The 25,718-nt window shown below is 56.2% G+C and overlaps 9 protein-coding genes and 1 non-coding gene across 10 annotated transcripts; 4 read left to right on the top strand and 6 right to left on the bottom strand.

The window, feature by feature from the left end:
- Positions 1 to 762: 762 nt before the first annotated feature.
- On the bottom strand, positions 763 to 1,964 carry L226DRAFT_533950 (uncharacterized protein). Its single transcript, XM_067680569.1, has 4 exons — positions 1,714 to 1,964; positions 1,264 to 1,653; positions 1,023 to 1,208; positions 763 to 952 (listed from the first exon to the last, which is right to left on the bottom strand). Exons 1-3 carry the CDS (start codon positions 1,832 to 1,834, stop codon positions 1,048 to 1,050), a joined length of 672 nt encoding a protein of 223 aa, XP_067536456.1. The 5' UTR covers positions 1,835 to 1,964; the 3' UTR covers positions 763 to 952; positions 1,023 to 1,047.
- A 1,309-nt stretch (positions 1,965 to 3,273) lies between these two features.
- Positions 3,274 to 3,355, top strand: L226DRAFT_t107. Its single transcript has one exon. It is a non-coding gene; the product is annotated as a tRNA-Arg (tRNA).
- A 352-nt stretch (positions 3,356 to 3,707) lies between these two features.
- Positions 3,708 to 4,882, bottom strand: L226DRAFT_552389 (uncharacterized protein; the record flags this gene model as incomplete). The annotated part of the gene is made up of 4 exons (XM_067682865.1): positions 4,697 to 4,882; positions 4,417 to 4,636; positions 4,232 to 4,352; positions 3,708 to 4,172 (listed from the first exon to the last, which is right to left on the bottom strand). The coding sequence occupies exons 1-4, from the start codon at positions 4,785 to 4,787 to the stop codon at positions 3,708 to 3,710; spliced, it is 897 nt and encodes a 298-aa protein (XP_067536455.1). The 5' UTR covers positions 4,788 to 4,882.
- A 370-nt stretch (positions 4,883 to 5,252) lies between these two features.
- Positions 5,253 to 6,756, bottom strand: L226DRAFT_506562 (uncharacterized protein; the record flags this gene model as incomplete). The annotated part of the gene is given in 4 exon segments (XM_067678085.1): positions 5,253 to 5,465; positions 5,478 to 5,732; positions 5,776 to 6,180; positions 6,325 to 6,756. 4 exon segments carry the CDS (start codon positions 6,727 to 6,729, stop codon positions 5,253 to 5,255), a joined length of 1,278 nt encoding a protein of 425 aa, XP_067536454.1. The 5' UTR covers positions 6,730 to 6,756.
- Positions 6,757 to 6,840: 84 nt separating this feature from the next.
- Positions 6,841 to 8,190, top strand: L226DRAFT_506559 (uncharacterized protein). Its single transcript, XM_067678084.1, has 3 exons — positions 6,841 to 6,975; positions 7,032 to 7,440; positions 7,500 to 8,190. The coding sequence occupies exons 2-3, from the start codon at positions 7,276 to 7,278 to the stop codon at positions 8,058 to 8,060; spliced, it is 726 nt and encodes a 241-aa protein (XP_067536453.1). The 5' UTR covers positions 6,841 to 6,975; positions 7,032 to 7,275; the 3' UTR covers positions 8,061 to 8,190.
- Positions 8,191 to 8,830: 640 nt separating this feature from the next.
- Positions 8,831 to 11,314, bottom strand: L226DRAFT_391279 (uncharacterized protein). Its single transcript, XM_067674488.1, has 2 exons — positions 11,295 to 11,314; positions 8,831 to 11,244 (listed from the first exon to the last, which is right to left on the bottom strand). Exon 2 carries the CDS (start codon positions 11,177 to 11,179, stop codon positions 9,020 to 9,022), a length of 2,160 nt encoding a protein of 719 aa, XP_067536452.1. The 5' UTR covers positions 11,180 to 11,244; positions 11,295 to 11,314; the 3' UTR covers positions 8,831 to 9,019.
- Positions 11,315 to 11,850: 536 nt separating this feature from the next.
- Positions 11,851 to 13,738, bottom strand: L226DRAFT_570109 (inosine guanosine and; the record flags this gene model as incomplete). The annotated part of the gene is made up of 6 exons (XM_067684404.1): positions 11,851 to 11,988; positions 12,056 to 12,456; positions 12,921 to 12,968; positions 13,028 to 13,112; positions 13,173 to 13,252; positions 13,528 to 13,738. 6 exons carry the CDS (start codon positions 13,736 to 13,738, stop codon positions 11,851 to 11,853), a joined length of 963 nt encoding a protein of 320 aa, XP_067536451.1.
- Positions 13,739 to 16,706: 2,968 nt separating this feature from the next.
- On the top strand, positions 16,707 to 18,921 carry L226DRAFT_484878 (heme peroxidase). Its single transcript, XM_067677077.1, has 9 exons — positions 16,707 to 17,191; positions 17,245 to 17,288; positions 17,342 to 17,387; positions 17,445 to 17,638; positions 17,702 to 17,933; positions 17,989 to 18,051; positions 18,109 to 18,253; positions 18,312 to 18,527; positions 18,597 to 18,921. The coding sequence occupies exons 1-9, from the start codon at positions 17,084 to 17,086 to the stop codon at positions 18,632 to 18,634; spliced, it is 1,086 nt and encodes a 361-aa protein (XP_067536450.1). The 5' UTR covers positions 16,707 to 17,083; the 3' UTR covers positions 18,635 to 18,921.
- Positions 18,922 to 19,698: 777 nt separating this feature from the next.
- Positions 19,699 to 22,144, bottom strand: L226DRAFT_545118 (uncharacterized protein; the record flags this gene model as incomplete). The annotated part of the gene is made up of 7 exons (XM_067682323.1): positions 19,699 to 20,718; positions 20,769 to 21,128; positions 21,178 to 21,278; positions 21,333 to 21,627; positions 21,706 to 21,824; positions 21,923 to 22,018; positions 22,075 to 22,144. The coding sequence occupies 7 exons, from the start codon at positions 22,142 to 22,144 to the stop codon at positions 19,699 to 19,701; spliced, it is 2,061 nt and encodes a 686-aa protein (XP_067536449.1).
- A 1,732-nt stretch (positions 22,145 to 23,876) lies between these two features.
- L226DRAFT_506546 (uncharacterized protein) lies at positions 23,877 to 25,080 on the top strand (the record flags this gene model as incomplete). Its single annotated transcript, XM_067678083.1, has 4 exons — positions 23,877 to 24,008; positions 24,073 to 24,454; positions 24,527 to 24,852; positions 24,905 to 25,080. The coding sequence occupies 4 exons, from the start codon at positions 23,877 to 23,879 to the stop codon at positions 24,992 to 24,994; spliced, it is 930 nt and encodes a 309-aa protein (XP_067536448.1). The 3' UTR covers positions 24,995 to 25,080.
- Positions 25,081 to 25,718: the final 638 nt, after the last annotated feature.

The raw sequence follows: 25,718 nt of genomic DNA, 5'->3' as shown, positions 1-25,718 counted from the left end.
AAGGCAAAAGCGTCTCCGGAAAGAACATGAGCACGATGGCGCTCGAGCTCCAGCCTCGCACGCAGCCTCGTTGCTACAGGAGTCCATGCGACCGCCGACATCACGGAGAAGCTCCCATCGTGTCTCGGTTTGTGATGGTGAGAGTGAGGGAACAGACATCCCAGGAAAAGCGAAGGAAAAGCGACAAGTGGCTCGGACGAGTAACGCGTCGACACACGCGGCGCTGGTCACCGCATAAGGAGGGGGGGAGGGGCGCGACTGGTCGCTGCGACGTGTCGGTGACCTCTCAGGCTCCACGTCCTTTACAATCCGGCGGACAAACCTCCCAGTCGCTCAGAGGTTCTCCCACGCCCACTGTCCTCTCAAGGTCGGGACGCGTTCTTGCACTAGAGTTATGATATGAGCTTTCGTAGTTTGATCAAGCGCACATCTGAACACTATCGACCAACCATTACATTGCTATTGGGCGGGAAACGAGTGTGCCACAATGATCTGAATGAACACGAGCGTCGGAGCGAGCATTGGAAACGCGATAGTACGAGTACATAGAGGCTAGCTGAAGGTCTGCCGCATGGACAGAGAACACACGGCAGACAAATAGAAATATTCTCCTCCGTAACAGGGCAAACGAAAAATCGGGGCAGGTCAGCAGTGGACTTGAACAACCTGTAGAGCGGTTGCGGTCATGGGCTGGATAACAGAGGCTAATGTCAGACCATTGATGCATATGTGAATTGGGAAACATGACAGGCACAGCGAGTAGCGGATGGTAGATAGAACAGGGCAGGTCGTAAGATAGAAATAAGCGGAGGGAACTGGGAGCAGACGGGCGTAGTGGTGCTGTGGTAAGATCGTGTGCTCCAACGAGCAGAACAACGTGCGAGGCTGAGCTTCAAAGAAGGGAATGTCATCACGGCCAGCACGAGCGATATGAAAGCTCTTCGAAAGGTATCTAGAGGGAGTGGTAAGTCCCGGTACTATCTGAGAAAGGCACCGAAGGGACCACGTATTGCGATGCTCACCACGTTCGTACCGATTGCCGGACCCTCACACACCACCAGTCTGGCCCTCCGCCTGTGCCTGCGCCTGCGCCTTTTCCACCGCGGCTGCCAGCGCCGCCCACGTCGCCTGATTCTTCCTATGTTCGGCAACTCTCGCTGCCAATTTTTTATCCATCTCTTTCCGGAAACCCTCATCCCAGTCACGAGCTGGAAAGACCCATCAGCTCGTTGTGAACATCGAGTATGAGGGAAAAGGACGTACGTGGACGTTCGATCTCGAACACACCTAGTGACTCTGCCTCGAGATCCACGACGGTGCACCGCCGCTTCCCCGCGCGGGCGTTCTTGGCTTCCGCAATCAGCTTCTTCAGCATGCGACCCAACACCTCCTTGACCTTCTGGTCCGCTGCTTCGTCCGCCAATGTCGGCACGACCCAAGGACAGATCTGGTCAGGCGTCCCCCGTGTGCAGATGATGGTCCTGTCGGTGGCTTTGCGATAGCAGTCGAAGTATAGCTGGCACAGCGCGCAGGAAAGCTTCGAGACCCCGACATAGGGGATGATACTCCAGCTCTCGAATCGCGCGTGGAGCTCCGCCAACACGACGCATTCGCAGTGAAGAACCAGGGAGTGACTGGATTCGTCTGGGTCATCTGAGGTGGAATACCTCAGCATTATAGTAGGTCGTGAGGACTCATGAACGCGGAACGTACCCGGCGGAGACTCGGGTCGTAACTTGAGTCCGCTGTGGAACTTGCGGGCAAAGGTCTTCATGTCCTCGTCCTCGTCCTCTTCTTCGTCCTTGTCCCACCTTGCCTGCTCCAACGTAGACATGACCTCCTCTCAGGCTCGAGGCACCGAGAACGCCTCTCGTCGCGCCTCCGAGTCGGCGCCTGACAAAGGAACAACCACAGGTTCTCCAAGCTCGAGAAGACGTGCTACCGTCGGGGACACAACCAGCAAGCAGATCTGGGAGAAATCGCGAGCCACCGAAGAAACTTCGAGCAGCCACTGCTCTATACTGGAAGGCTTCGAGTCGGTGATGGGGTCCTCAGGCGACTCGGCCAGCTCGCTTTGGGCCCGCCTTCGTGTGAATGAGGCTGGTGTTCCCGTCATTACAAACGCACGAGATCTGTGAAGACAGTAGGACTCACCTCCGATGTAGGTATCGCACAACGCCCACAGAGGCTTCAAGGCCTTGTCCCGATGCGATCTGGGCCACAACGCGCATGTTGTTGATCATAACGTCGACGATGGGTGCGTCGGGGACCTCAGGGCCCTCAGGATCCCTGGAAAGAAGGAATTCAAGCGCGACCAATGCATTGAGGAGATCGTCGAGAACTGCACGGTGGGAGGCGGAAGCGTTCTGGAGAGCTCGAAGCGCCGTGCGCTCCTCCGGGGAGAGATCGTTACGATTGTCGGCGGACGCACCGACTACATCCGCGATGAGGTACCGAAAGCAATTGTAATAATTGTCTTTCTCAAGCCGTCGCTTCTCATTTGCCCAGCAGTAACGGTGTAGGGACCGCTCAAGTTCCAGGAGCTTCTCCATCAAGGGGGTCTTTCCGTGCGTAGTAGTTAGACTCACGATCTCGTATCTCACTAGAGGTTTAGGCGATCCTGGATGCTCCTGAACATAGAGTGTGCGGGCTTCTCTCAGGAGCGCGATGATGGCTTCGAGTTGTTGGGCGACCTTAGGGAGGTCCCCTCCATTCTGTGCGACCAGGAACTCCGCGTGTCCTTGAGATGGGCTGGCGAGTTCGAGATACGCCAAGCTAACGGCGGCAATTTGATCCTGGTCTTCATACACGAGGAGTCGCGCCAGACAATCAAGAAGGAGCGCGTAACGGTTCAGGAGCCGGTCTTTGCTGTCGAGTTCGTGAAGCTTGTCGGCAGGTCTGTGACTCTCGTTTTTATTTTCAAATAAACCGCGCAGTAGGAGGACAAGCTGGTCGAGATTCACAGACTGAGACATGTTTCGGCGGTCAGTACGTGGTTAAAGTCCGAGTCAGGGCGGCACTGGCCTGTCCTTACATAAGCGTCCTGACACCACGTTGACTCGGACGATGCCCTATAGGAACACATCTTCCGCCTCACAACGCGCGGAACTTAAGTGTTGAAAAGGAACTAGCTTCCTACAGGTCAATGAAGGTTTCAAAGGTCCTCCTCTATCCCAATCAGCACCTTTCCCGTTGATTAGTCTTAGCGAATAGGTTCAGTGTTTCGGAGAGCTACAAAGTCGATATATAATTTTACGTGCACCGTTTTCTATCGGCCGGCTGGCCTAATGGTTAAGGCGTCAGTTTCCGGTATGGAATCAGCTGAAGATTCTGGGTTCGACTCCCAGGTTGGTCGCATAGGTCTGTGTTGATGGTCTTCTTTTTACGTAAAGGCTGTTATAGGCAGCCTTTTGCAGTGAAGGAGACAGGAGACAGAAGAAAGCATGACCTGTATACTATATCTCATTGGGACTTGCATCAGTAAGCCGTACACATTCGTGAAGTGATGCATAGGTCGCTCCAGGGTGAAGCCAATACATTAGTTGAATTCAGGATGTGAACAGCAAATAATCTACGAAGCGAAGATATCTATCCGACAGCAACGGTCTGGTACCTATGTCGAAGGTGGTGAGCGGCACGAACTCATGAGCCCATTCTAATGGAGACAGGACCTGCTAGGAGCTTGAGCAGTCATCCTATACACTGCTTCACAAAATATGCGCCGGGGCCAGCCCACTGAGCATGTTCGCGGTGCTCGGTTTACCGTTCTCACTTGACACGGCGAGCGCGTAAACCACGCCCTTCAGACCGTGCGGAACGATTGTCTCGCCGCCGGGCCCGAGCACCGAGTATTCGACCTTTGATTCGCCAAGCCACGCAACGTAGGCGGGCTTCCTTCCCGCATCCGAGGCACCGTCCGCGGCGGCGAAGTGGGCGATGATGCTGTCCCCTGCGGCGGGAGAGTCGTCGGAGAGTGTGAGCGTGGGGAAGGGCCTGACATCGAAGGGCAGAGTTGAGTTGAAAGGCGATGGGCATTCCTTGATGAACTGCATTAGTTGGGCGATGACTGAGCTTGCGGGAAGAGGCTCGTCGAAGGCCCCGTTGAAAGGATTGGAACGCTCGGGGTCCGAAGGTACCCAAGTTGCGTGACGAGCTTGCACAGAGAGGATCGTCTTATGATTATCGTCCGCCGTTAGCTCTGTGTATCTCGCTTGCGAACCAGAGTGCTCACCGCCGCAGTGGTCACGTAATCCGGATTCTGGATCAAGTGGATGGCTCCGACATAAGCCGAGTCTGCGAGGTTTTCTAAGACTCCGGCTAACACAACAAATGAAACCACATCCGTGAATAGGCTAGAGAATGGCCGGACGGCGTCATTATCAGTGTTCAACATCCACACCTAGGGTATGGACTTACAACTCGTAGATGCACGGCTGCGTGGCCTTACTTCCAAGAATATCACTGAGCAGCTTGACATGCGCCGCCTCATGGCTGCCGATCTCGACGAAGCGGTTGCGGACATCATGGGAGTAACCGGCGTCGGCGAAGACCTTGTCGTCGAACTCGGCAAGTGCACCTTTATAGTAGGCGTTCGCTATATGCTCGATTGTGAGAGCGTATTGGAGCACGTCGATGTCTATGTGCTTTCGTTAGTACCCCTGCAACAATTGAAGATGAGATGAGACCCGACGCTCACCGGTTGTCAAGATCCTCGAGGATGATGGTGCAGCGCGCACCGAAGTGCCAGCGATGGCGGCGAAAGCGAGGAGGAAGGTTTTTTTGAACATTGGCAGGTGTAAGGCCTAGATTCCGATACGGATGTGGGTGGTGACGAAGGGGCGTGAGTATGCCGCACGCTGTTTGATGACTGCTCTAGGCGGCCTTTATACCTCCCAATGAGTCGGAGCACGCCCGAGAAAGCCGTAAGTTACGGGCTGGGAGTATGAACATAACCTCGATCTCGCAATCCATCGAGTCCTACCCCTTCCCGATACAGAAGACTGCATATCATCGTCGGCCACAGAGGGCAATGCTCGCCTCCTCGTGTCACTCATGTTCGCTAGCCAAGGCCAACCGAAACCGGGTGGTTTTTTGTGGCGGAGAAGGCTAGTGAGTCAGTTTGTTCTTTACCTTCCTTCATACCCCCCACTCTTGCCGTACCCTCCGCCCATCATCGTTCGTTGTCATTGAGGGTATACGATGAGTCGCAAATCCAGGTACACGGTTCTCAAAGGCTGGCATAATGACGCCCTTCACCACTTTATGACTGTGTTCGGTTCGCGATCCAGACACACGCTCAGCTGGAAATCGCCAGTCCTCCGTGCCCACCGATACATCTTCCGTCCGCCGTACACGATCCTCGGGCCCCTGATTTCGGCGATGCACTGGTCATATATCGTCGGATCGTCCTCCCGCCAGAAGAACACTGAATGGAACGACTTTCGGCGGTCATAGATTAAGAAGGCCTGCTACGGGACGCCTTCGGGGGCTTGCAGCTTCACCAGGAAGGTCTTCTCCCCATGGATGTTCGGCGGCGGCCCGTTCTCGGCGCCCAAAGCTTTCCGAAGCGTGTAGTTGAACTCGTCTAGGATAGTGGGGATGTCGGAGTGGTAGCTGAGGATGGTGTTGTTTGGTTCGCCTGGGAACGACATTCGGAAGGGGATGGTGACCCAGTGACCGCCCTTGAGGGAGCGACAAGTCTGCTTGTGGGATGGCCAGTCGGCCTTCTGGCACTCTGCAGCAGACTGTGAGCAGCGCGGGCTTATCGACTGATACGGGTAAGGACGACGTGCCTGCGCCACAGTACGAGACCGAATGACACTGCGAGCAGCGACTGGCCTGCCTCTTCCCGCACAACGCACAGCCCACATCGCTGTTAAGTTTTCCCAGCACATCGAAGCTGAGAGGGGCCAGAGGAAACAGGACGGACAGTTTGAAGTGCTTCTCGAGCGGGTCCTTGGGCGGCTTGTACTCTGGAGGCAACAACCGAGCGTTCATGGCGAGCACCTTGAGGAGGAGCTTCATCTCGAGAACTGTCGCCTTGATTTCGGTGACGCCTACGTCCCGTCGCATTTGCATGCAGATCCAATCAGCCCCTTCAGCTCCGGTCTCGTTATTGATGGCCCAGTAGGTCAGGACCACGCCCGGAGTGTCGCTGTCGACACAAACAACACATAGGAACTGCAAGCAGAGACATATCAATACGTCAAGATGCGAGCATCCGATCAGACCAGAATATACAGGCCTCGGCCGCACATAGATGTGGGAAGGAAGCAACATCGTCCCACTCGACATGGATAATGCGAAAAGTAACATAAAACGCACCCTCAACAAGACAGCAAGCGTTTGCTCGGAGTCTTGCACCACGCACCACGTACGTCCGCTATCCAGAGCTTTTCCGATAGCCATCATCGTCTGTCCGAGATCCCAAAAAACGTCTTGGAAGAGCTCGCGTTCATAGACCCCGCCGGCGCGTTCCGCATTCTCGATCTCTCGGACTTCAGCTAGGTCCACCTTTCGGAGCATCTTAAACAGCGGTCGACCCTGTGGCCACCTTGGGAGTCTCTCCGGGTCGAGTGACGGGGGAAGACCGCTCTTGTGCTGCGAGTAGTTGAGCGCGTCGCGCAAGCGTTTGTCGAGCACGTCGTCCGGTAGTCTCGTGGTGCGCGGCAGCTCGATGCCCATGCAAGAGAGAATCTCCAGAGTCTCTGGGCGCGTTATACGTTCCATATTAGCAGACAGCGACCACAGAGAACGGGTGGTGGTCACGGACCAGGACGGTGCCAGCGGCAACGCGACTCGAACGCGACCGCGTTTTGTTGGGCGTCTCTGGGAGTTACAAATTGTCTTCCCCACCGACCATGACCACGAACTCGACGCCAACAACCTCGACAGTTACTGAAGCTCTACGTCGTGCTTATCGCAGTGAAAATTCTGTTGCGCTCTGACGCTGTACTTTGACAACCCTCTCTATCAGTCAGTCGTTCATCGATGCATCACTAACTGACAGATGGCACTTATGTAGGCCATAGAAGTACCATATCATTCCATCGTGGATTCGTTCTACATCTAGTTGGCAAGATACCTCAAGTACTCCGCCTTCAAAGCCGCCACGTAACGCCACCGACAGGGAACGTCACCTCGGATGTCAAAAGTCAATTGGGATCCGAGCTCGTTTTTTTTGGTTTATAAGCCTTTCCCCTCACTTGCATCTCAAGCCCATCCGACCATCCACATTGTGCTGACCGAACGTTTTCCCGCTACTCCGCACTGGCCATGGCTACCAAAGTTACCCTTCTCGCTGTTCTGGTAGTGGTTGGATACAAGATGTTCAGCCCACCCCCAGTTCAGCCTCCGCTTCCACATGAACGGCGCAAGTACGGGAAAGAGGACAACGTCGACTGGATAGCGGGCAAACAGTGGCTTCTTGTGTCGTCTCAGGTATGCTGTTCCCCGACATACAATTCATCATGACATCTAACCACCGAGTGCACGTGCAGATCATCGTGGCCTTTCCGGCGGCATGCGAAGCCGTCGTACTCATCTTGCGCGACCATCGAGGGCCTGTCTCGGGCTTCGTACTGTCCCATCTCGTCTATTGCGACCGAGAGTACGCCTACCGCCTGAAGATGAGCTCCATCTTCCTCGCCGGATGGAGCGCGGCGGTCGCTGGCGGACTCTTCCGGATGCACTGCTACCGCGTACTGGGTCCCCAATACACCTTCCAGCGCGCTATCATCGACGGACACCAGCTCATCACTACCGGGCCATACGCCATCGTGCGGCATCCTGCCTATGCTGGATTCAACGTCTATATGCTCGGGACCCTCATCGCGCTGCTCGCGGGACCGGGGTCCTGGGTGACGGAATGCGGAGTACTGGGCAGCTCGACACTGGGCCGATTCGTGGTTGGTGCATGGGTGCTTTGCGCCTTCCATTTCATGGTCATGGCATTCTGCCGGTGTGCGGGGGAGGATGAGGTCTTGCGGAAGGAGTTTGGTGATAAGTGGGTCCGTTGGTCCCAGAGAACGCCTGCTCGTTTACTTCCCGGTATCTACTGAGCAACCGTACGTAGAGTACTCACCTGCGAATTATCGTCATGCCGCCGTCTGCCTAGGTACTGCTTAGCGATAGTAATCGACGTAGTCTGGAAGTCGGTGTCAAGAGTTACCTGTGTACTACAGGGCTTCCATGTCAGAGGTCGCTATATCTTCTACGAAGCTTTTTCATTTTCGTAACTCTACTGGCAGAGAGGTATGTGAACAATGCAGTGACGTGGCGTCGTGAATCCTGTGCGAAGAAGGCACCTAACTATAATACACAATTGGGTCATTACTATGGGAGCGGGCGGGCCAAGGGCAACGGAAAGACAGTGGAAGGGGGCAAGGGGAACGCATACTAGGAGGCCCGAGGGAGAGGTAGGAGGAAGAGGGAGACGTGGAGCACTATGCAGAGAGTATATACAGCGAATGGGCAAGTTCACGATTATATGCGATGATGGATGCGAAGACAGATGCGAAAGCGATGGACAAGAGCACAAGCAGAAGCAATATGTGGGATGAATGTGATCGGCGCAGACTCCGAACTGGATCGATGGGCTTGCGTACGTGATGCCGAGAGAAACTGATGGATGGGGTTGCATGGATGGATGAATATATGCCACAATACCAGGGAATAGGATACGAGACCGAATGAACAGATAGTGAGGACGTGAGCAGCCGTGAAGGTATACCGTATGAATGTGCAATGAGTAAGAGACGCCGTCTGACCGCAACGATAGACGGATGGTACCAATGGAATGAATGAATAGAGCCGATGCAGATGGTCGATGGAAGATGGGAGTGATGGACCGCACGGAAAGGTGAGCCGGAGCACATCAGATGAATCTGACCTTCTGTCGTATACTGAAGGTGAACACAAGACCATGGTCGACGCATGACGAGTACAAGCCGAGAGCGGCCAACGACGCAGAAGATAGATAGAGCAAACACAAGGACGAGTGAAAACGGGTTGGCAGCCATCACCGCACGGTCCTCTCCTGGCCGTACCAACCGCGTGGGGGCGGCGGAAGGTCCATCGAGAGGGTGAACTCGCCACTTCGCGCGTAGTCGTCCTCCGCGAACGGATCGCTGCTGTCGAGCATGACCGGAACAGGAACCTTGACGTTCAGCGGTTGACACAGGAGCGAATTCGAAGATAATCCGCCCTGCCCTCGTTGCTGGACCAGAGACGCAGGTGGTAACCTCTGGTCCTTGCGCATGCTCGTCGTCCGTGTGCGAACCATGGGGTGCATGTGCGAGTACACAGGCGGTGCCGATGGAGGTTCAGGCCTGGGGAACGCCAACAACCCACTCTCGAGATCGAACTCTTGCATGTCGCGCCAGCCCTCATCCTCGGCGTACTCGTCCAGGCTATACCCGGATTGGTACTCCGGCGCCGACCGCGACTCGAACTCGCCCTCCTCGTCCTCCTCGCTCAGCGGAAACAGCCGCGCGTCCATCTCCTTCGTGACTGCCCTCACGCCCACAGTGACGCCGAACTCGGCACTCAAGTCCCCCAGGCCGACAAAAGAGCGGTTGGCGACCAAGGTGGAGCGCTCCGTCTCCCGTGCAGCCTGTGCCTGCATGCGAGCGACGGTCTCTGCAGTGACGGGTTCGCAGCGCGCCAGAGGGGAGCTCCGGAACGGGGTTGCGAGGCCCAGGAGGGACAGACGGGCACCCCCGACATAATCCCGCGAGCTCCATGCACGTCGCCGGCTCTTGATCTCGAGGATGGTCAGGTCGGTGCCATGCCGGGGCCCAGAGAGAATCTGGCGCGGGGACGAGTCCATGGTTGTGAGCATAGAGAGGATGCGGGTGCGTATCGCACTGAGCGTGTGATACGTCGAGATGTCAAAGTCGTACGTCGGCGACGGCGGGGAAGGACTCCGCGGAACCTGGGGAAGCAGCTTCGTCTGGAGGGGTGATAGACGCGGGAGGTCGTTGGATGGGGACGCGATGCCAGGTGCGAATGGCGAACGGACGGGGGAGTCGGTGGGTGTGTGAACAGACGAGCCATCGGTCTCGGTGCTGACACTGGTCGCGCTTGCACTGGTACTCGCAGATGTGGTATCATCCTCGTCGTCCTGCTCCAGCATGGGCGTCGCTGCCTGCCGGTGACGGTATGCAGCATCGAACGCCTGTTCCATGCCGTTAGCATTCGCCTCGGACATCATCAACCGCATGCGCTCCTCGGTCTTCCTGAGTATGCTCTTCAGTGCCCACGCCGGGAACTGGCCGGGAGGGAACCCATAAGTCTGCGCGATCCACTCTGGCGCATTCTGGACCTTTGCAAAGGACGGCGATCCCGTCAGTGAGAACACCGGGTACACATAACGTCGCACGATGTCCACGAGTGAGGAGCGTGCCTTATGCTTGAGCTGTTCAGACAACGATCTGTGCTTGACATGAGGCGGAAGAGGGATAGGTTCTCGTGGGCGAACCTGCAGCTGGAAGACTGGACGTGGGGGAGGAGGGGGTGGTTCCGACACAATAGGCGATGCTGGCGGGGAGCGCTGTGTTCGCGAGAACGTCGACGATGTGCGGCAATGGTGTGAGGAGTGCGAAGGAATCTTCAGGGGAGGCAATGACGTGGGCAACGTTGGTCCTCGGTTCCCATTGTCCGACAACGCACCCTTGACGGCTGCAACGATAGACGAGAAGAGAGACCTCTGACGCTTGTGTTTCGATGCGCTCGACGACACGGGCGTCGGAGCAAGGGGCTGGGGAATCGAGCTTGGCCCTGGCAGGAACGCTGATTGTGAATGCTGGACAGTGTGTTCTGATGCGTCCTGCACGTCCGTGATGACGCTCCTGAGTGCGGCGATGCATGCAGCGTCCGTCCCCGAAGTAGACAGAGACCACTCCACTGTAGACTTGTCGAGGAGCGTGCACTTCACCTCGCGGGCCACTATGTCGAAGTCAATCTCGGTGATGACCACGCTTTGCCAGACCGCCTTGTCCAACGTGTGAACATCCTCCGGCGACTCCACGTTGAAGCCATCATCTTCAAAGTCCCGCACCATGTTGAGCTGCATCATCCATGATGCTGGACAAGGGAGCTTGTCGGAGAACTCGATGTCGGGATAGGTGAGATTGAAGAGGATGTTTGGGGGCTCCGGACCACTTAGGCGGATGAGCATGGTGAGGTATTAACAATATTAGTGTATAGTATGAATGATTGTGGATCGGGTGTGGAGGGTATATCCTGCGAAACGGTTGATGAATACGAAACCGCCGCAAATGGGTGATACGCACTTGGTATATCAAGGAGCGAGGGGACTCTATGGAGTTCAACGGCGGCCCGAGACTCTGCACACCGCACCAGGATCCGCGCAAAGCCGTAGGAAGTTGAAAGGTAGATTAGGAGGGATTTTGTGTGGTCGAGAACGTTGGAGGAAGCCACCATACAAGCGCCCGCGCAAGGATGGTCGAGTTGGGTTGAGAGGCAAAAACCGATATTTGGGGAGTACAATGTCCAGCAAAGTTCGAGGGCGTGTGTTGCGTGATTTTGGAGGGTGTGTGGGAGTGGGACGGAGGATGTACGCACATAGCAAACCACCATGGGATACGCGACAAAGCCGATTATGGTGATGGATGGTCGAGAAAGGCGCACGACACGATCAGACCACCTTGCTCGCCGTCGAGAACGATGAGCACGCACCTGTGGACGGAGAACGACCAGTAGGGAGGTCGACGGGCGGGGTCGTCGTCGAGGAGCTCGCAGGCGACGACCTTCCGGGTATTCCTCTATATATGGGCTTACGTAATCTACTCGAAACAGGAAGCCTCCCTAGCGCGTCAGCCGCCCAAGCTAAGCCGCGGGCGCGATCAGTTCGACAATCTTCTCGACCAGGCTCTTCATCACCTCCGCCTTCTGTTTTCCAATCAGCAGCACCTCCTCGTGCGACACCACCACCTCCTCTTGCCGCGCAACCGGCTTTCCCGCGAGCTGGTCCCGCGCGAGGGAGCGTCAGTATAAATGAATTGACCGGATCAGCAGACGAGGAAACACCCACCTCCGCCTCGACCTCGTCTCGGATGCTTCGGTACTTGTTGGGGATGACCACCATGTTCGTGACCAGACTGAGAACGAGCACCTCCAGTCCTTCCTCTTTGCCTGCCAGCACTTCTGGGATCGTGCTCATCCCGACAACGTCGGCCCCGGCATTGCGTAACATCCGACCCTCAGCCGGAGTCTCGTACGTCGGTCCCGACACCCACGCGTATACACCCTCCGCGAGGGCGTTCACTCCAAGCTGCAGCTTGTGTGCAGCGATGAAGGCCAGGCGGCGTAGCCCAACCGAGTACGCCGAGGAGAGCGGGAGGAAACGAGGGTACTCGGGACCCACAGGCGGGCCCAGAAGAGGATTCATCCCTGTCATGTTCGGGAGAGCAATGTGATCCTGAATGACCACGACTAGTCGTAGAAGCAATACAACGTCAGTATGAGAATGGTAATAGAACCACATAAGTCAGTCGGTCTCCCGGCCTGATGAAGCGGTCTGAGCTCAGAAGTCCGCCATTCATCGGACTTCGACTCGTGTACTCTGCTCGCATGTGGCACAGAAGGAATCTAGTGCCAGTATGGGAGTCGCACGTCCTCCGACGGTCGAGCGCGATTGCAATGGCATGTTATTGGATTCGCTAACCCTCTTCGAGTCAATATAGTAGCGACACTGGCAGAGGAAATCCTCGACAGGCTCTGGTCTGTGACCGATGCGAGGGTGATCTCGAGTTACCAGGAGACGTTCTCGTTGTTTATGGAGCACAATTGGGACGAAAAGCGGGCACGTGCAGCTAAACCGTCACAATGATGCCCCCGGGTAGGAGCCACTGCCTACTACCGAGAAGGCCGGATCCCTACTAAATGAATGGACGTACTTGTTCCGACCGCGATGTCCCTGTTGAGCGCACCTGCCGCATTCGTGACTGACACACGGAAGCCAAGTGAGCCGCCACATGCATACAGACCCCAGAGTAATCCTCACTGATCAGGTTCTTGATCCCGAGTCGCGCCATGACCCGGATGGGGTAGACAACCGTTGACAGCTTGTGGCCTTCATAGGGGTGGAGCTATCTAGGCCGTAGACGGCCTTGTCAGTGATTTGAGTGCAATGTGGCGGCACGACTTACACGTCCGAGCATCACGACGACAGGGACGCCTTCGCCGGGGCCTATCAGGCCGAACGCGAGCGCGCTCTTGTGTCCCGGCACTAGAAGAAGGCGGTGGTCAGTGAGGCCGATCACATGGATACTGGTGAGCATCGAGTTTGGGGGCGACAGAGAGTGTGAGTGAGCGGACCCCGGGATTCAGGGATGTCATCCCGTACAGGTCGTGTGCAGCGCGTTACCGGACACGACGGTCTCAAGTAGCGATACGAATAAGTGCATCAGATCAGGGGTTAAGCAGTGGAACCCCGCCAATGGGGTTGGCGGGGTTCCACTCATATTCGCACACCCACACTCGCTGAGAGAAGATCAGACATACCGGTGCTCTTCCCAAAGCCCGGGAGCGAGGCGTACGGCACCTCAACGATGTCCCTTATGGCCGCAGCCAGGGTGTGTAGACCCGAGCCACAGACGATGCCGACCTGCGGCTTCTGCAGCTTCTCTGGCACGAGAGACCTGATCTTGGCTAGTGTCTCTTCGAAGGGGAGAGTTGCGTTCGATTCGGCATGGTCAGCATCTTGGAGCGGCATGGTCCCTGGATGTGATTGTTAGACTGTTGAGTGTATATGTGGGATAGGTGATGACTCGGTGACTGTAAGGTGCTCCCAACGCGAAGGACCGTGTGGTAGGAGATAAAGCTGGAAATGTGGCTGAAGCATGGCAGGTAGATCTGACCTAGATCGCGATCGATGTCACACATTCCGAATCTGGACCGTCACACGTGGGGGGGGGGGGTAATAAGCGCCTCTAGGACGTTCCGACTCGTCACTCGTGCTGGGCTACTTCCCTCCCATTTTGCCCGGTGCACTTCGATCCGCCACCATTACCAGGACTCTCTTATTTGAGGCCTTCTACTATGCAGGTATGAACTGGGCGCCCCGACACGTTCACGGACAACGGTCAGCAAATCAACTTGCTAAGAAGACACCACTGGCCTTGGGAAATATTCCGTTAGCTGGCAGGATCTCCGCCCAATGTCGTAATGCAGGCTTTACGCCGTTGATCTGGCTTGACGTCTTTGGCAAGAGGCGATGAGGTACCTGAAGCAGACGGAAAACATCCGGTTGTATGCGTGTTCTCATCGTCTGAGGCTACAAATGACAAGCCGACTACTTACTCTCGTCCACTAGAACATTCGACGGATGTTGTGTGGGTATCTCATGGGATGATGACAAGGGGTATTGATGTCTTCGAACACAAGCCCGCCTGGCGCCAAGACGGGCCGGGGTACCCAGGAGCTAGCGTCCCTCCCAGTCTGACCGTCTCATGCTGTCACCGTGAAACCCGTACGGTGTTCAAAGGTGCGTTGTATTGTGCCCAGTCTACGAAGAAGGACCCTGCTAGTTCTCAGCAACACGTATCACACGTCGTTGTCATGCTCATGCTACGATGTCCCGAACCCGGCGATACTGTAGGACCTCTCCCTGCTTGGCTGTAAAGGTGTAAGACAGACTCAGGAAAGGCGAAGAACCGGGGTAACCATCGCCGCCCTCAGTGCTATATCACTGTCAGCAGCGGGCGTTGCACTCCGGGTCGTCAGCGCGCCTCACCGCAGCTGGAGGGCGGTACAAACCGATGGCGGCCTCGGAGGGCGGCGAAGGTGCCGAGGTCAGGTACGGGGAAATAGACTCTGAATCTCTCACAGTCTCTCACCCGGCTATGTCGTGCGTCCTGTGTTCCGAGGAAAATTCTGTAAATGTGGGAGCGGGTCCGTCGAACAATTCCCGCGACTGCTTGTGCCTCGCCGACACCAATCACCGCTTGATTGACAGCTTCCCAAAATATGAGTGCGTCATCGCTCCTAAAGCTAGAACGTGTACTGGTCGTCCGTTGAACTGGGTCTGGTGCCTTACACTTGCGTTCTACTAGAGTCCGGTAGTCCGGTGGTGGTGTCTCTCAGGAATGGCACCTGAATATTGTGCATGCATGCAAATGTTCTACCTGACAGTATTCCGATATTGTACCTCGCGCTGTGCCCGCGATATCCAGGGTGCAATCAACCACGGTGTCGGTAGCGCACTTGCGTGACATACCGGCGCTGCCAGTTCGTTGCCCCTTGTCTCTCTGCGTTGCTCCATGCGGCGCCGGCATCGATTCGACGCCCGCCCGTGGCGTCTACAGGTTGACATGCAGTGCTGCTGTCTTCGGTCTCGGAGTGGACAGGCGAATGATCGCGAAGCTAACAACCGCAGTGATTTTTGCTGCTTTTGTACGAATACCTTCGTACTCCAGGCCACCGTCCTGCCTTTCCCGTTACCCTCTTACTGTTTTGAGCCGGTACGCCACACCCCCGGCGGCGGACTCCGGCGGCGGACTGCGTGGCGGACTGAAACCCTGCATGATCATTTGATTGACATAATATATATGGTTGCTTCTTCCACGGATTGACGTGGTTACATGTGGAAGATGCACCGGTCGCACTTGCGTCCGAATTCCGTCCATGACCACTGACAACAACGGGAGAAACGAGGATATCCGTGCATCTCGCACCAAAGTACGAGATGACACCTGGTAAACACAAGGAGAAAAGCTGGCTACTGAGAATTGACTTGACAGCTTGACAAACCCTGCGAATGCTGACGCACCGGTCCGAGCATGGTCGTGTTTACCGGATTGCAGCTTGCTAGTAGCACCGGTGAGAGCCATGCGCTGCGGCTGCTGCTACGGCTGTTAGCATGTACCATAAATGGCGTACTGAAGTAAATTGAAAGCTCAGGCACACATATTCTTGATCATTCCTAGGCACATTGTGCCGAGAGCCTGGAAGAAGCGGACCTACTGTGGCCAAGCGTGACGGATCATCTTGGTTACTGAATTCGGAAGTCGCACAGCTTGTGACGGCTCTGGGCGCTTCTGACGTGGCGGCCTGCAGAGGAACCACCACCTTATGCTCCGAATCCAAGGTCCTCCTAGCGGCTACGTTTGCCACGCACATGCCTTCAAGTGCTGAGAAGCAGGAGTGAGTGATTCTCTCAGCGATGCTGCTCTGCTGTAGTAACGAGTTCTTGCAACGGCTCTCTCAGATGCCATCTCCCGCTCTAACACGATGCACCCAAGCGTTCTCACGCAGGCGGGTTTCCCTTGAATCGCTGACGAGCGTTCTCGGCTCAACCAATACACTCTATAATGCTGAGGCTTGCCTCAGGATCGCTCCGCGCCCGTCCATGTAGTGCATGAAGCAAATGCGCCAAATGTGCATGCCGAGCATAGCCCGCCCCCGACGCACCAGCGCTCCGAAGACGGGTATGGCCCGCCGCTCGGCTGTCCAACTGACGCAGATGATGCCCGCACCCCGAACTCCCAGGACACGTCCCGCCACACCGTTCCTATGGACTCTGAATTTCGAGCTGTGTGGGGCAGACATATCTCCGTTTTGGCTGTCAACGATCCTGGAGGCTTTTCCCAAGGTGCGCCTCAGCTTCAGGTACGTGCACGATTGTCTCTGAACTGACCCGCACATTATCGGAGACCGCAGTTGGCGTTGCTGTACGCCACGGTTCTCATCCCTTGTGTTGTGACTCACGTGTGCGGTGCTGGCATGTGCGCACCGCGTCGGCCGCGATGAGAACTGTCGCATCGATACCTTCACAGGACAGTGATACAGTTCAATCGTGTCCGCGCCTTTGACAGACATGGCAGGGAGTCGGGACAAGACCGCGGGCCTTCCTACATCTCCGGGAGACACGCGTGTTCCTGCTGCAGTTGTTGGGAGCGCCGCTCAGCTGGACGCTACCGTATAAAGGCCTGGACGACTTCGAGAACAGACCTCAGCAGCGCACTTCTACGCTCTCTCTCCTCTCCTTCCAACCTCACCTTACTACGGCTTCTCGACTCTACTCATCTTCTGCACTCTCGTTGAGATTAATCCTTTCATAATGTTCACCAAGGCACTAGTCTCTATCCTCAGTCTCGCCCTAATCGTGGGAGCCGTCCCTCCCAAGAAGGCGACGTGCAGCAAGGGTCGTACGGCCAGCGATGCAAGGGTAAATACCCATGCTGCACTGTTATAGCTGTCTTGCTCATCGTGCCTCTACAGTGCTGCGTCTGGTTCGATGTCCTCGACGACATCCAAGAGAACCTGTAAGCAACGCAGGATATGTGCCTACCATACTTGATGCTGATCATCACACTAGCTTCGATGGCGGAGAATGTGGTGAAGAAGTCCACGAGTCTCTCCGCGTAAGTCTAGACTATCTCCTCATGCATCCATCAGACACTGAGTTTCCTGCTTTATAGTTGACCTTCCATGACGCCATCAGCTTCTCTCCCAAGCTGTGCAGGGAGGGCAAGTTCGGTGGCGGCGGCGCCGATGGCTCCATTATGGCCTTCGCAGAGGAGGAAACGAGCTTCGAGGCCAGCATCGGTCTTGACGAGATCGTCGGCGAGCAGAAGCCCTTCGCTCTTGCCCACAAGGTGTCCTTCGGTGACTTGTACGTTTCAGCTCCCGCCGTGTCCGGATTGTAGTCCCAGTGCTTACCGGCCTTTCACTCTAGCATCCAGTTCGCTGGCGCTGTCGGTGTCAGCAACTGCGTCGGTGGCCCACGCCTGCAGTTCCTGGCTGGCCGCTCCAACGACTCGCGGGTCTCTCCTGATCATTTGATCCCCCTGCCTACCGACTCGGTCGACTCCATCCTCTCCCGCTTCGCCGATGTCGGCTTCACCCCTGCCGAGGTCGTCGACCTGCTCGCCTCGCACAGTGTCGCTGCCCAGGACCACATTGACCCCGTGAGTCCGACGCTCTGGCACCTGCCAATTACGCCCTAACTTAACTTCACGACAGGCCATCCACGGCAGCCCGTTCGACTCGACCCCCTCCGCGTTCGATGCACAGGTCTTCGTCGAGGTTCGTGCTCGCTGGCATTGCATCACACAGCTCGTGACTGACCATCCTGCAATACAGGTCCTCCTCAAGGGTACTGCCTTCCCCGGTAACGGCTCTCAGCCCGGTGAAGTCCTCTCGCCCTACCCGGGCGAGGTCCGCCTCCAGTCTGACGCGCTCATCGCCCGGGACCCGCGCACTGCCTGCGAGTGGCAGTCCTTCGTCTGTGAGCCAATCTTCCATCCTCCTGTCCCTCTCTACCACCGTCTAACCGTTCCTTTCAGCGAACCACGACCTGATGGTGCAGCGTTTCACGAAGGCGATGGCCAAGATGGCCGTGCTCGGCAACGACGTGCGCACGCTCTACGACTGCTCCGAGGTCATCCCCGTCCCGAAGCCCGCAGCATCCAAGGTCGCCCACCTCCCCGCCGGCAAGACCCTCAAGGACATCGAGCACGCCTGCAAGGCGACGCCCTTCCCGACCATCAAGGCCGACCGTGGTGCGTCTCCTTCTTCCCTCCTCCCACGCGTGCAGGATCACTGACAGCTTGACGTTGCGCTCGCATCAGGCCCGGAGACCTCCATCCCCGTCGTCCCCCCTTCCTAAACGGTTCCCTCTCGGAACCGGATCTCCCCTACCTCTACGGGAACCCAAACCGGTCCTTTCGTATTCGTTAAAGCATCCTCTCCTTGATAATTGTTCGACAAAAACACCTACAGATGTCGCTATAGTACTACAGGTATCGGTTAATACGGTGGACGAAGTATCTATCTGGGAAGAGGAGAGTAGCGTAGTAGGAGCGCATTGGCAGCGCTGTGGACTTTCTTGGTGTAATCGTGTATCACCCGGTGTACAACTGAGGATATAATATATACGCAATCGTTGTTGTACTCCTTCCTACCTTGGCCATGGGATCCGCGACGACATCGGACATGGACGAAGAAGCGGTCGTGCAAGAATGAGCCGTCTATGATAATGATATGCGGGATGCAATGCGTAACGTGTCGTTGAAGACATACGGACGAAGCAAGACAACCGATAACCCAGGGGTAATACTCTCAAGAGCCAGGTCCTACAGTAGTCTAGATAAGATCATGTTCATCCGTGTTCAACGTTCAGTAGTCGCAGGCTTAAGCCAGGACTAGACCTAACCAGAAGTAGCGAAGCGATAAGACGACAAGGTTGCCAGAGAACGAGCAAGTACGGCGATCGAAGCTGGGTACATGTACAAGTGCAATGCGTGCGTGTAACGATGTGCGGTGTGCGACATGGCAGATGATGCTGAGACGAGACTAGACGATGATGAGAAAAGACGATGGGGAGATGAGATGGTATGCAGGCTGGAGAAGAATGACGATCGGGAACAGATAAACGAGACAGATGGATGTGATGCACGAAGGACATAAGAAGAGAACATGCGGAACAGATGGAAGGTGCGCGACAAAGACACGAATGAGATCGAACAAGATGATGACGTGCGACGAAAAATCGCACATATAAGATGTGGCGACAGAAAGCACAACCAAGATCAGGCAACCAGATGTGCCTGAGAACAAACCAAGACGCCGCCGCTGGACGGCATAATAGGAATGCAGGCCGGTCTGCACCCGCACTCTCCACTTTACCCCGTCCCGCCCAACGCCGCCGACGCCACACGAGTGCGTCCTCCCCTAGTACGCCGATGCCTTCCCCGCCGACAACGCCGGCAAGTTCGGCTGGCTGGAGGCTGCGATCGCACTCAAGGGGCTTCCTCCACTTGGGCTCAGCTGCCCCTTCCGCGACGGCACCGCGGGCGGCTTCCGCCTCGTCTTCACCGGAGGTGGTGGTGCCGCCCGTCTCCCTGACGGCGACGCGGGCTTGGGAATGGTGTCCAGCGAGCTGGTCGAAGACGACGCAGAAGACGAAAGGGAGCGGTCCAGCGGGGAGGAGGTGAGCTGACCGGGAGACGTGGGCGAGAGCACACGGATCTCGGGGGGCTCCTCCGTCAGTGGCGAGGAGGCGTCGAGGATGTGTATCGTCTCGCCGTTCGAACGGGGGTTCGTGGAAAGCGCGGAGAAAGAGGTAGTCGTCGCGTCGACGTTGAACGAGCCTGCACGGTATCGGTGCTTTGCCGACACAGCCGTGCTCGCCTCGGCGACGCGCGGAAGGCTCGTGCTGCTATCGCCGCTGAGCTGGCGCACGCGCGAAATGGAATCCTTGCGCGCGTGGGCATCGCTTGACCGGTGTGCCGAGTGGTGCCCAGAGACGGCGCGATGCTTCGGTGCTGAAGCGCCAGACGGTGCCAGTGGGAGATGCTCTGCACTGCGGCTCGCCTTCGCATGCTTCCCCCGGACCGAGTCCATGCGGCCAAGTTGCGCTTGCTGCGGACCTAAAGGACCAGCCGAGTGTGGCGCGCCAGCATTCGAGACGGCGTCCAGCCCCGGACTATCCCCGCGGCGAATCTCCTCCTCGTATATCGTGAACTTGCGGTTTGTCGGCGTTGCAGGGTTTGCCTTGCGGAACTGTACACACCAATCGCCGCTCATACAACGGGTAACCAAGCGCTTCGTGGTAGGATCCACATCACGTATTGTTTCGTTTTCGATGAGGGACTCCAAAGTTTGTACGATCTGCGGGCGCTTATAAGGCATGTTCCGAAGCTGGGTCTTCGTGAGCAGAGGGTGGAGAACACGCAGGTACGTGTGTCGTAGCTAGACGCCTAGTCAATAGAAGCATCCGCACGCTATGGCGAAGTACTCACCGACTCATTCTCCTCATCGATGTTGCAGATCTCGCGCAGGAAGACGTCTACAAGCACGCACAGGTCGTTAGTGTAGAAGAACTCTGCCATGCCCTTCGTCGTGAACAGCAGGTACAGCAGCTTGAGCACCAGCAGTTGCATGCACAGATCCTCCGGTGTCCGCTCGGCGCGGTTCAACATGAAGATGAGATTCTCCCCGAACGTCGGACTAGAGCCTACTCGTGATATGAGTACCCGCAGTACGCGGTTGGAGCTCTCCGGCATTCGCGGGTCCACTTGCTGCGCGGCGAACCCGTTCGGATTGGGCTGCGGCGTGTTCGGATGTAGCGACGCCACCATAAATTGCTCGTTCAACGCGACCTGGGGTGGAATGAACATAGATTGGTTGGTAAAGATACAAGCGACTCACGATAAGCTTGATGACAGAGTAATTGAAGGTCTCGTCCTGCATGTCTCTGGTCTGCTCAACAAGGTCGAAGAGGTAGTCAATGAACGAATCGTCAAACAATCCTGTGCGCGAGAAGGGGTTCAGCTAGAGCTACCCGTCAACCAGATCGGACTCACGCAGCTCCTGCAGGGACATCTTCTGCACCCGACAGACTTCATACAGCAGCTGGACCGATAGCGAACGTAGCTTCGCCTCGATGGGGACCGCAATGGAGCGCGAGCCGGAACTGGATCCGGGACCAGTACCGTAGAAACCACTGTCAACCTCGGGGTCTACGTCCAATCGGACGTGATCCATCAGTAACGGGAGGAGTGGTTGCCATCGCTTCTGGGACCGCAGGAAAGAGGCCTTGCGTCGGCCGTGAGCGAGCATGACGCTATAGAGGATCGTTTCGTAGTGTGGATCGGTAGTCTGTACTCCGGGTGGTAGTAGCGCGACGGGATTGTGATGTCAGATGGGGAGGAAATGCGGTGGACACGGAGTACTCACTGTTTGGGCGTCACCGACCATGAGCTCGCACATGCGTTCCGAGTGGAACTGAAAGAGCTCCGAGGCGAGCAGCATGTCGCAGGCATGGTCCAACTGGAGAGGACTCTGGAGGTATTGCTCTGCTTAGGAGGACGGCGTGGCACGAATATAGACGGTGCCACAATAATAGCGGATGACATGAATATCCGCCCGCGCTCCGAGCAACGGATGGACGTACCGTGGTATGCGGCGCAAAACGAAATGAACCCGCGGAGTGCGCTATCCAGCTTTGAAAGAGTGACATCCGGCGGGAGATGGAGGATTTCCTCGAGTTCTGGAGACGACGCGGGGTTTGAGATGCGGGAGAGTGCAAGGGCGCGTGATACGTACCTGACCAGAACTGTTGGGCGTTCTCGATGATGTAGACGATCCCAAACACATCCATCGGGGGCGCAGGCATCTTGAGAGGGTATACGGGGTATGCGCGGCGAGTTGGCAGCTTGATGAGGTGGAGAGTAAGAGCGCGCGTGAGATGGCTGGGTAAGCAGCAGGGTCTTGGTTATCGACGATGGGAGACGGACGAAGCACAGCGAGAATAGACTCACCACAGACGTCAATCGCGGTCTACAACAGTGCCTCCTCGAAACACAAAGCAACTCCGGGATGGGCGGATGGTGCGGGTCTTGGCCTGTCTCGCCGCCTGAAGCCGATGGCGGCCGGAAAATGAGTCGCGATAATCGATGCGTGACGAGGAACGTGGTGGGATGCTGGCGGACGCTGGCCGAGTGCGAGCCTGAGAGGAGGGATGGTGGTGGTATGCGGAAGAGAAGGACTTGGCGAGTAGAACTCCTGCAGGGGGTCAGCGGGGCGCGGATCTGGTTATCACGTGGCAGATCTTGCGCTGAAAATGGGCGCTTCTTTAGCCACACCGTGGTTGAAGTTGACCAAGTTTAACCAAACGATGTTCGTGCCGCATGGCGTAGATTTTGACTCCTCAGGCACATACCTTCTAATAACGTCCAGGAACCCTATGTATCTGTACACTGGCATAGTTAAACTACCTGAACGCTCGCCGACTTCACGGAACGCTCAGCAACTTCCAAACACGACTGCTCAGATGGGGCGGATTGCCACAGGTGCGAAGAATCAACCATACTCTTCTTTGCTGTTCACGCTACATACAGCGTGCATAACAGGAATGCGGGATGCGAGGAAACAACACTGTCATCTCCACCTCGCCACAGCCTGCCCGCCTGTATATGTAACGCCTGAGACCGCCTCTCGCTTCTGCGGATTTGACCTCGGGATACTATCAATCCGGATGCAGTCAGCGGTGAGTCCACTATGTATTATGAAATTTCGTGCATTGCACTGAGGGATAGAAGCGTTGAGTGTATACATACTTGGCATACCGCCCAGAAGATGAGCGAGCGGTTGGTGCCTGCTCGCTCAACCGGGTCGGACAGCACCGGCTCCCAGGGGTTTCTGCGCACTTTGAATCCCGCTCCCCTGTAGATATCTCCTGGATAGGGCAATGTAACGGCTCGGCTAGTCATCCGGATGAGAGAAGAGAACCGATACTGCCAGGGGTTCCGGAGCAGACCGACCTGCGGTTCGAATTTCTCACCCGACACATAACCCTCTTAGGGCCGTATATCGCTACCCTCGTGTTTGCCGTCGACTCAGGACGAAGATAGGGCGTAGATGGTATCGCGCCTCGCTGGACACTGCCGTACGTGGGAGTAACAGCCTTCCTCCGGGCCGTTGTCCGCCACGCACTCCGTGCGACATTCTCTATTGCATGAAAGAGAAGACTTCACACGAGAGCAACTTCTGTGGTTTGATAGAAGTCGGCCTCATCGTGGACCATCGGCGCCCAGCCTGAGGTACGTGCATCCCAAAAACCGTCTCCGGAATTGTTCCTCTCATTGCGTGCGGACTGGACGAATTTCCGAAACATATAGGAAGGTTCTAAGGTTGCCACCGCGCTGATGGTCCACCACGCTCTCATGAGCCGCACGGCCCCAGCTTGCTTCAACCCCTGTTATAGTCTGAGGACTTATGGCTTCGAGCCCGCGCCCACTGTGAATGGCGTGAGAGGGCCATGGGAAAGTGATCCTTCTGTCGATGCCACCGCGGTAGCTCATTATATATATTCCCAAGTTCGCTGAGATGCCTCTGACGACTCACACATGGCAAACATCCTGCCTCTCCTTACAGAACTTCCCCGCAGCTTGTGCCTGTCCGCGAAGAAGTGTGCGCAGTCCATATGGACGCTCTACCTCTTTACTCGGGATGACATCAATACCCTCATGATACCTGCAGTACGTTCTCGAATCATGCGGCTTTTCCTGTTGATACTGATACCCCCTATTCTCGCCGTCCCAGACGGTTTACGGAACGATGTCCGCTCCCACAGAAGCAACGCACCACATCCTTCCCCGGATCACCTGGATCTGGGTCAACCTCCTTGACATCAACATCGCGAACCAGAGCCTCGACGCAGATGAGGATGCGATGAACAAACCGTGGAGGCCAATCCCGTCCAAGCGCATATCACAAGGCACCGCCCGCGTGCTGCATTGGTTCCTCCTCCCCGCTTGCCTTGTCCTCTCCTACGCATTCCAGGTGCCAATGGCCGGCCTCCTTCTCCACGTCGTGAACGTCTGCTACCATGATTTAGGATTCTCGTCGCACTGGGTCACGAAGAGCCTGTGCAATGCGCTCGCGTATGCCGCGTTCAACGGCGGTGCGAGTAAGGTTCTGTGTGGTGCGTTTCAGTAAATATCCCATATACTTTCTGGAGGTATCGGTTCTCACATAGGTGTGCTTCCTCTTCCAGACAGCATCCTCGTGAGCAAGGCGTCCCGAGACGCACAGATCCTCAACTTCCTCCTGATACTCACCACGACGCACGCGCAAGACTTCCGCGATGTCATCGGAGACCGCGCTACGGGACGTCTAACGATTCCCATGGCATATCCTCACGCCAGCCGGCTCTCGATGCTGGTCCTCCTTCCTGCATGGTCTCTGTTCCTGAGCTTCTTCTGGGGAGCGCATGTGCTGGTCTCGACAATGGTTTGCGCGTTTGCGACCTATGTCGGTCTGCGGTTCTACCGTAGTGGGGGAACGTCTGTAGAGGATGGCATTGCGTATCGAGACTATAATGTGGGTTTTCCAGGCTCACCGCCTAATGTGATCGAGCTGACTTGCGCGGCAGGTGTGGTTGTGCTTCGTGCACGTACTTCCTCTCGTTGGGGACTCGAAGCGTGCGTATGCCGCATGGCGTCACCTATATTTCATGTTGTAGATGCCTCCTGGGGTGTTACGTTTTACCCGTTACACGAGTAGTACGGTCCACACTGTTGCACGGACACCATCGGACGATACGCCATCCTTACCCAGTCTTCCGGCTGGATTCCTTATCGCCGTACAGAATCTATGTGACTCTGTATATATAGTTGTACATCTCTTATTAAGTGCCTTATATGATTGAGGCAAGTGTCAATGAGTACAAAGCAGTAATGAATTTGTCGAACCTGTCTTCTGGGCTTAGGGACCAGCGCTGGCAGTGGCCCCAGGCTGCAGAGCTTAAGTCTCAAGGAAAATGCAGAAGATATTCTGTACTACTCACTCGCAGTCATGTGAGAATTTTTGAAAGTATATCCTATAATGGCCCTCCTTCATCTACGTAGAAGCTGGGAAGTGACCTGGCGGGCGCGAACACTACGCCTTCCATATTGGGCACGAGCGATGTGCTGGCGTTCGGCAGGCGCGGGCATATGATCCACGCTCAATCCACTACGACCCTACCAAGACCCGCGCTGTGGTACCAATCGCAAATTCTCATCTTTTGTCGTGAGCGTTCGAATCGATTGAATTAAATACTAACCGTACTGGAAGGCTCTTGGTTGTGTCGGACCGCACATATCGAGTAGGGTGAACAGGACCAAGGCCGTTGCGCCTGGCCTAACCAGCGCATCCCAGATATATCCCTTTTACTTCACATATAAGAACATTATCTCGTATGTGAG

The sequence above is a fragment of the Lentinus tigrinus genome (genome assembly GCF_003813185.1).
Source record: "Lentinus tigrinus ALCF2SS1-7 unplaced genomic scaffold L226scaffold_9, whole genome shotgun sequence".
Classification (NCBI taxonomy): domain Eukaryota; kingdom Fungi; phylum Basidiomycota; class Agaricomycetes; order Polyporales; family Polyporaceae; genus Lentinus; species Lentinus tigrinus.
Note: the sequence above shows the minus strand (reverse complement) of the source record. Positions and strands in the feature narration are given on the sequence as shown.

Coding starts and splice junctions, on each gene's coding strand:
- L226DRAFT_506559 (XM_067678084.1), top strand. CDS start 7,276: ATGGCTACCAAAGTTACCCTTCTCGCTGTTCTGGTAGTGGTTGGATAC. Junction 7,441..7,499: donor GGCTTCTTGTGTCGTCTCAG/GTATGCTGTTCC, acceptor GTGCACGTGCAG/ATCATCGTGGCCTTTCCGGC.
- L226DRAFT_391279 (XM_067674488.1), bottom strand. CDS start 11,179: ATGCTCATCCGCCTAAGTGGTCCGGAGCCCCCAAACATCCTCTTCAAT.
- L226DRAFT_484878 (XM_067677077.1), top strand. CDS start 17,084: ATGTTCACCAAGGCACTAGTCTCTATCCTCAGTCTCGCCCTAATCGTG. Junction 17,289..17,341: donor GACGACATCCAAGAGAACCT/GTAAGCAACGCA, acceptor TCATCACACTAG/CTTCGATGGCGGAGAATGTG. Junction 17,934..17,988: donor CCCAGGACCACATTGACCCC/GTGAGTCCGACG, acceptor ACTTCACGACAG/GCCATCCACGGCAGCCCGTT.
- L226DRAFT_533950 (XM_067680569.1), bottom strand. CDS start 1,834: ATGTCTACGTTGGAGCAGGCAAGGTGGGACAAGGACGAAGAAGAGGAC. Junction 1,654..1,713: donor ACGACCCGAGTCTCCGCCGG/GTACGTTCCGCG, acceptor ATTCCACCTCAG/ATGACCCAGACGAATCCAGT. Junction 1,209..1,263: donor GTTCGAGATCGAACGTCCAC/GTACGTCCTTTT, acceptor GGGTCTTTCCAG/CTCGTGACTGGGATGAGGGT.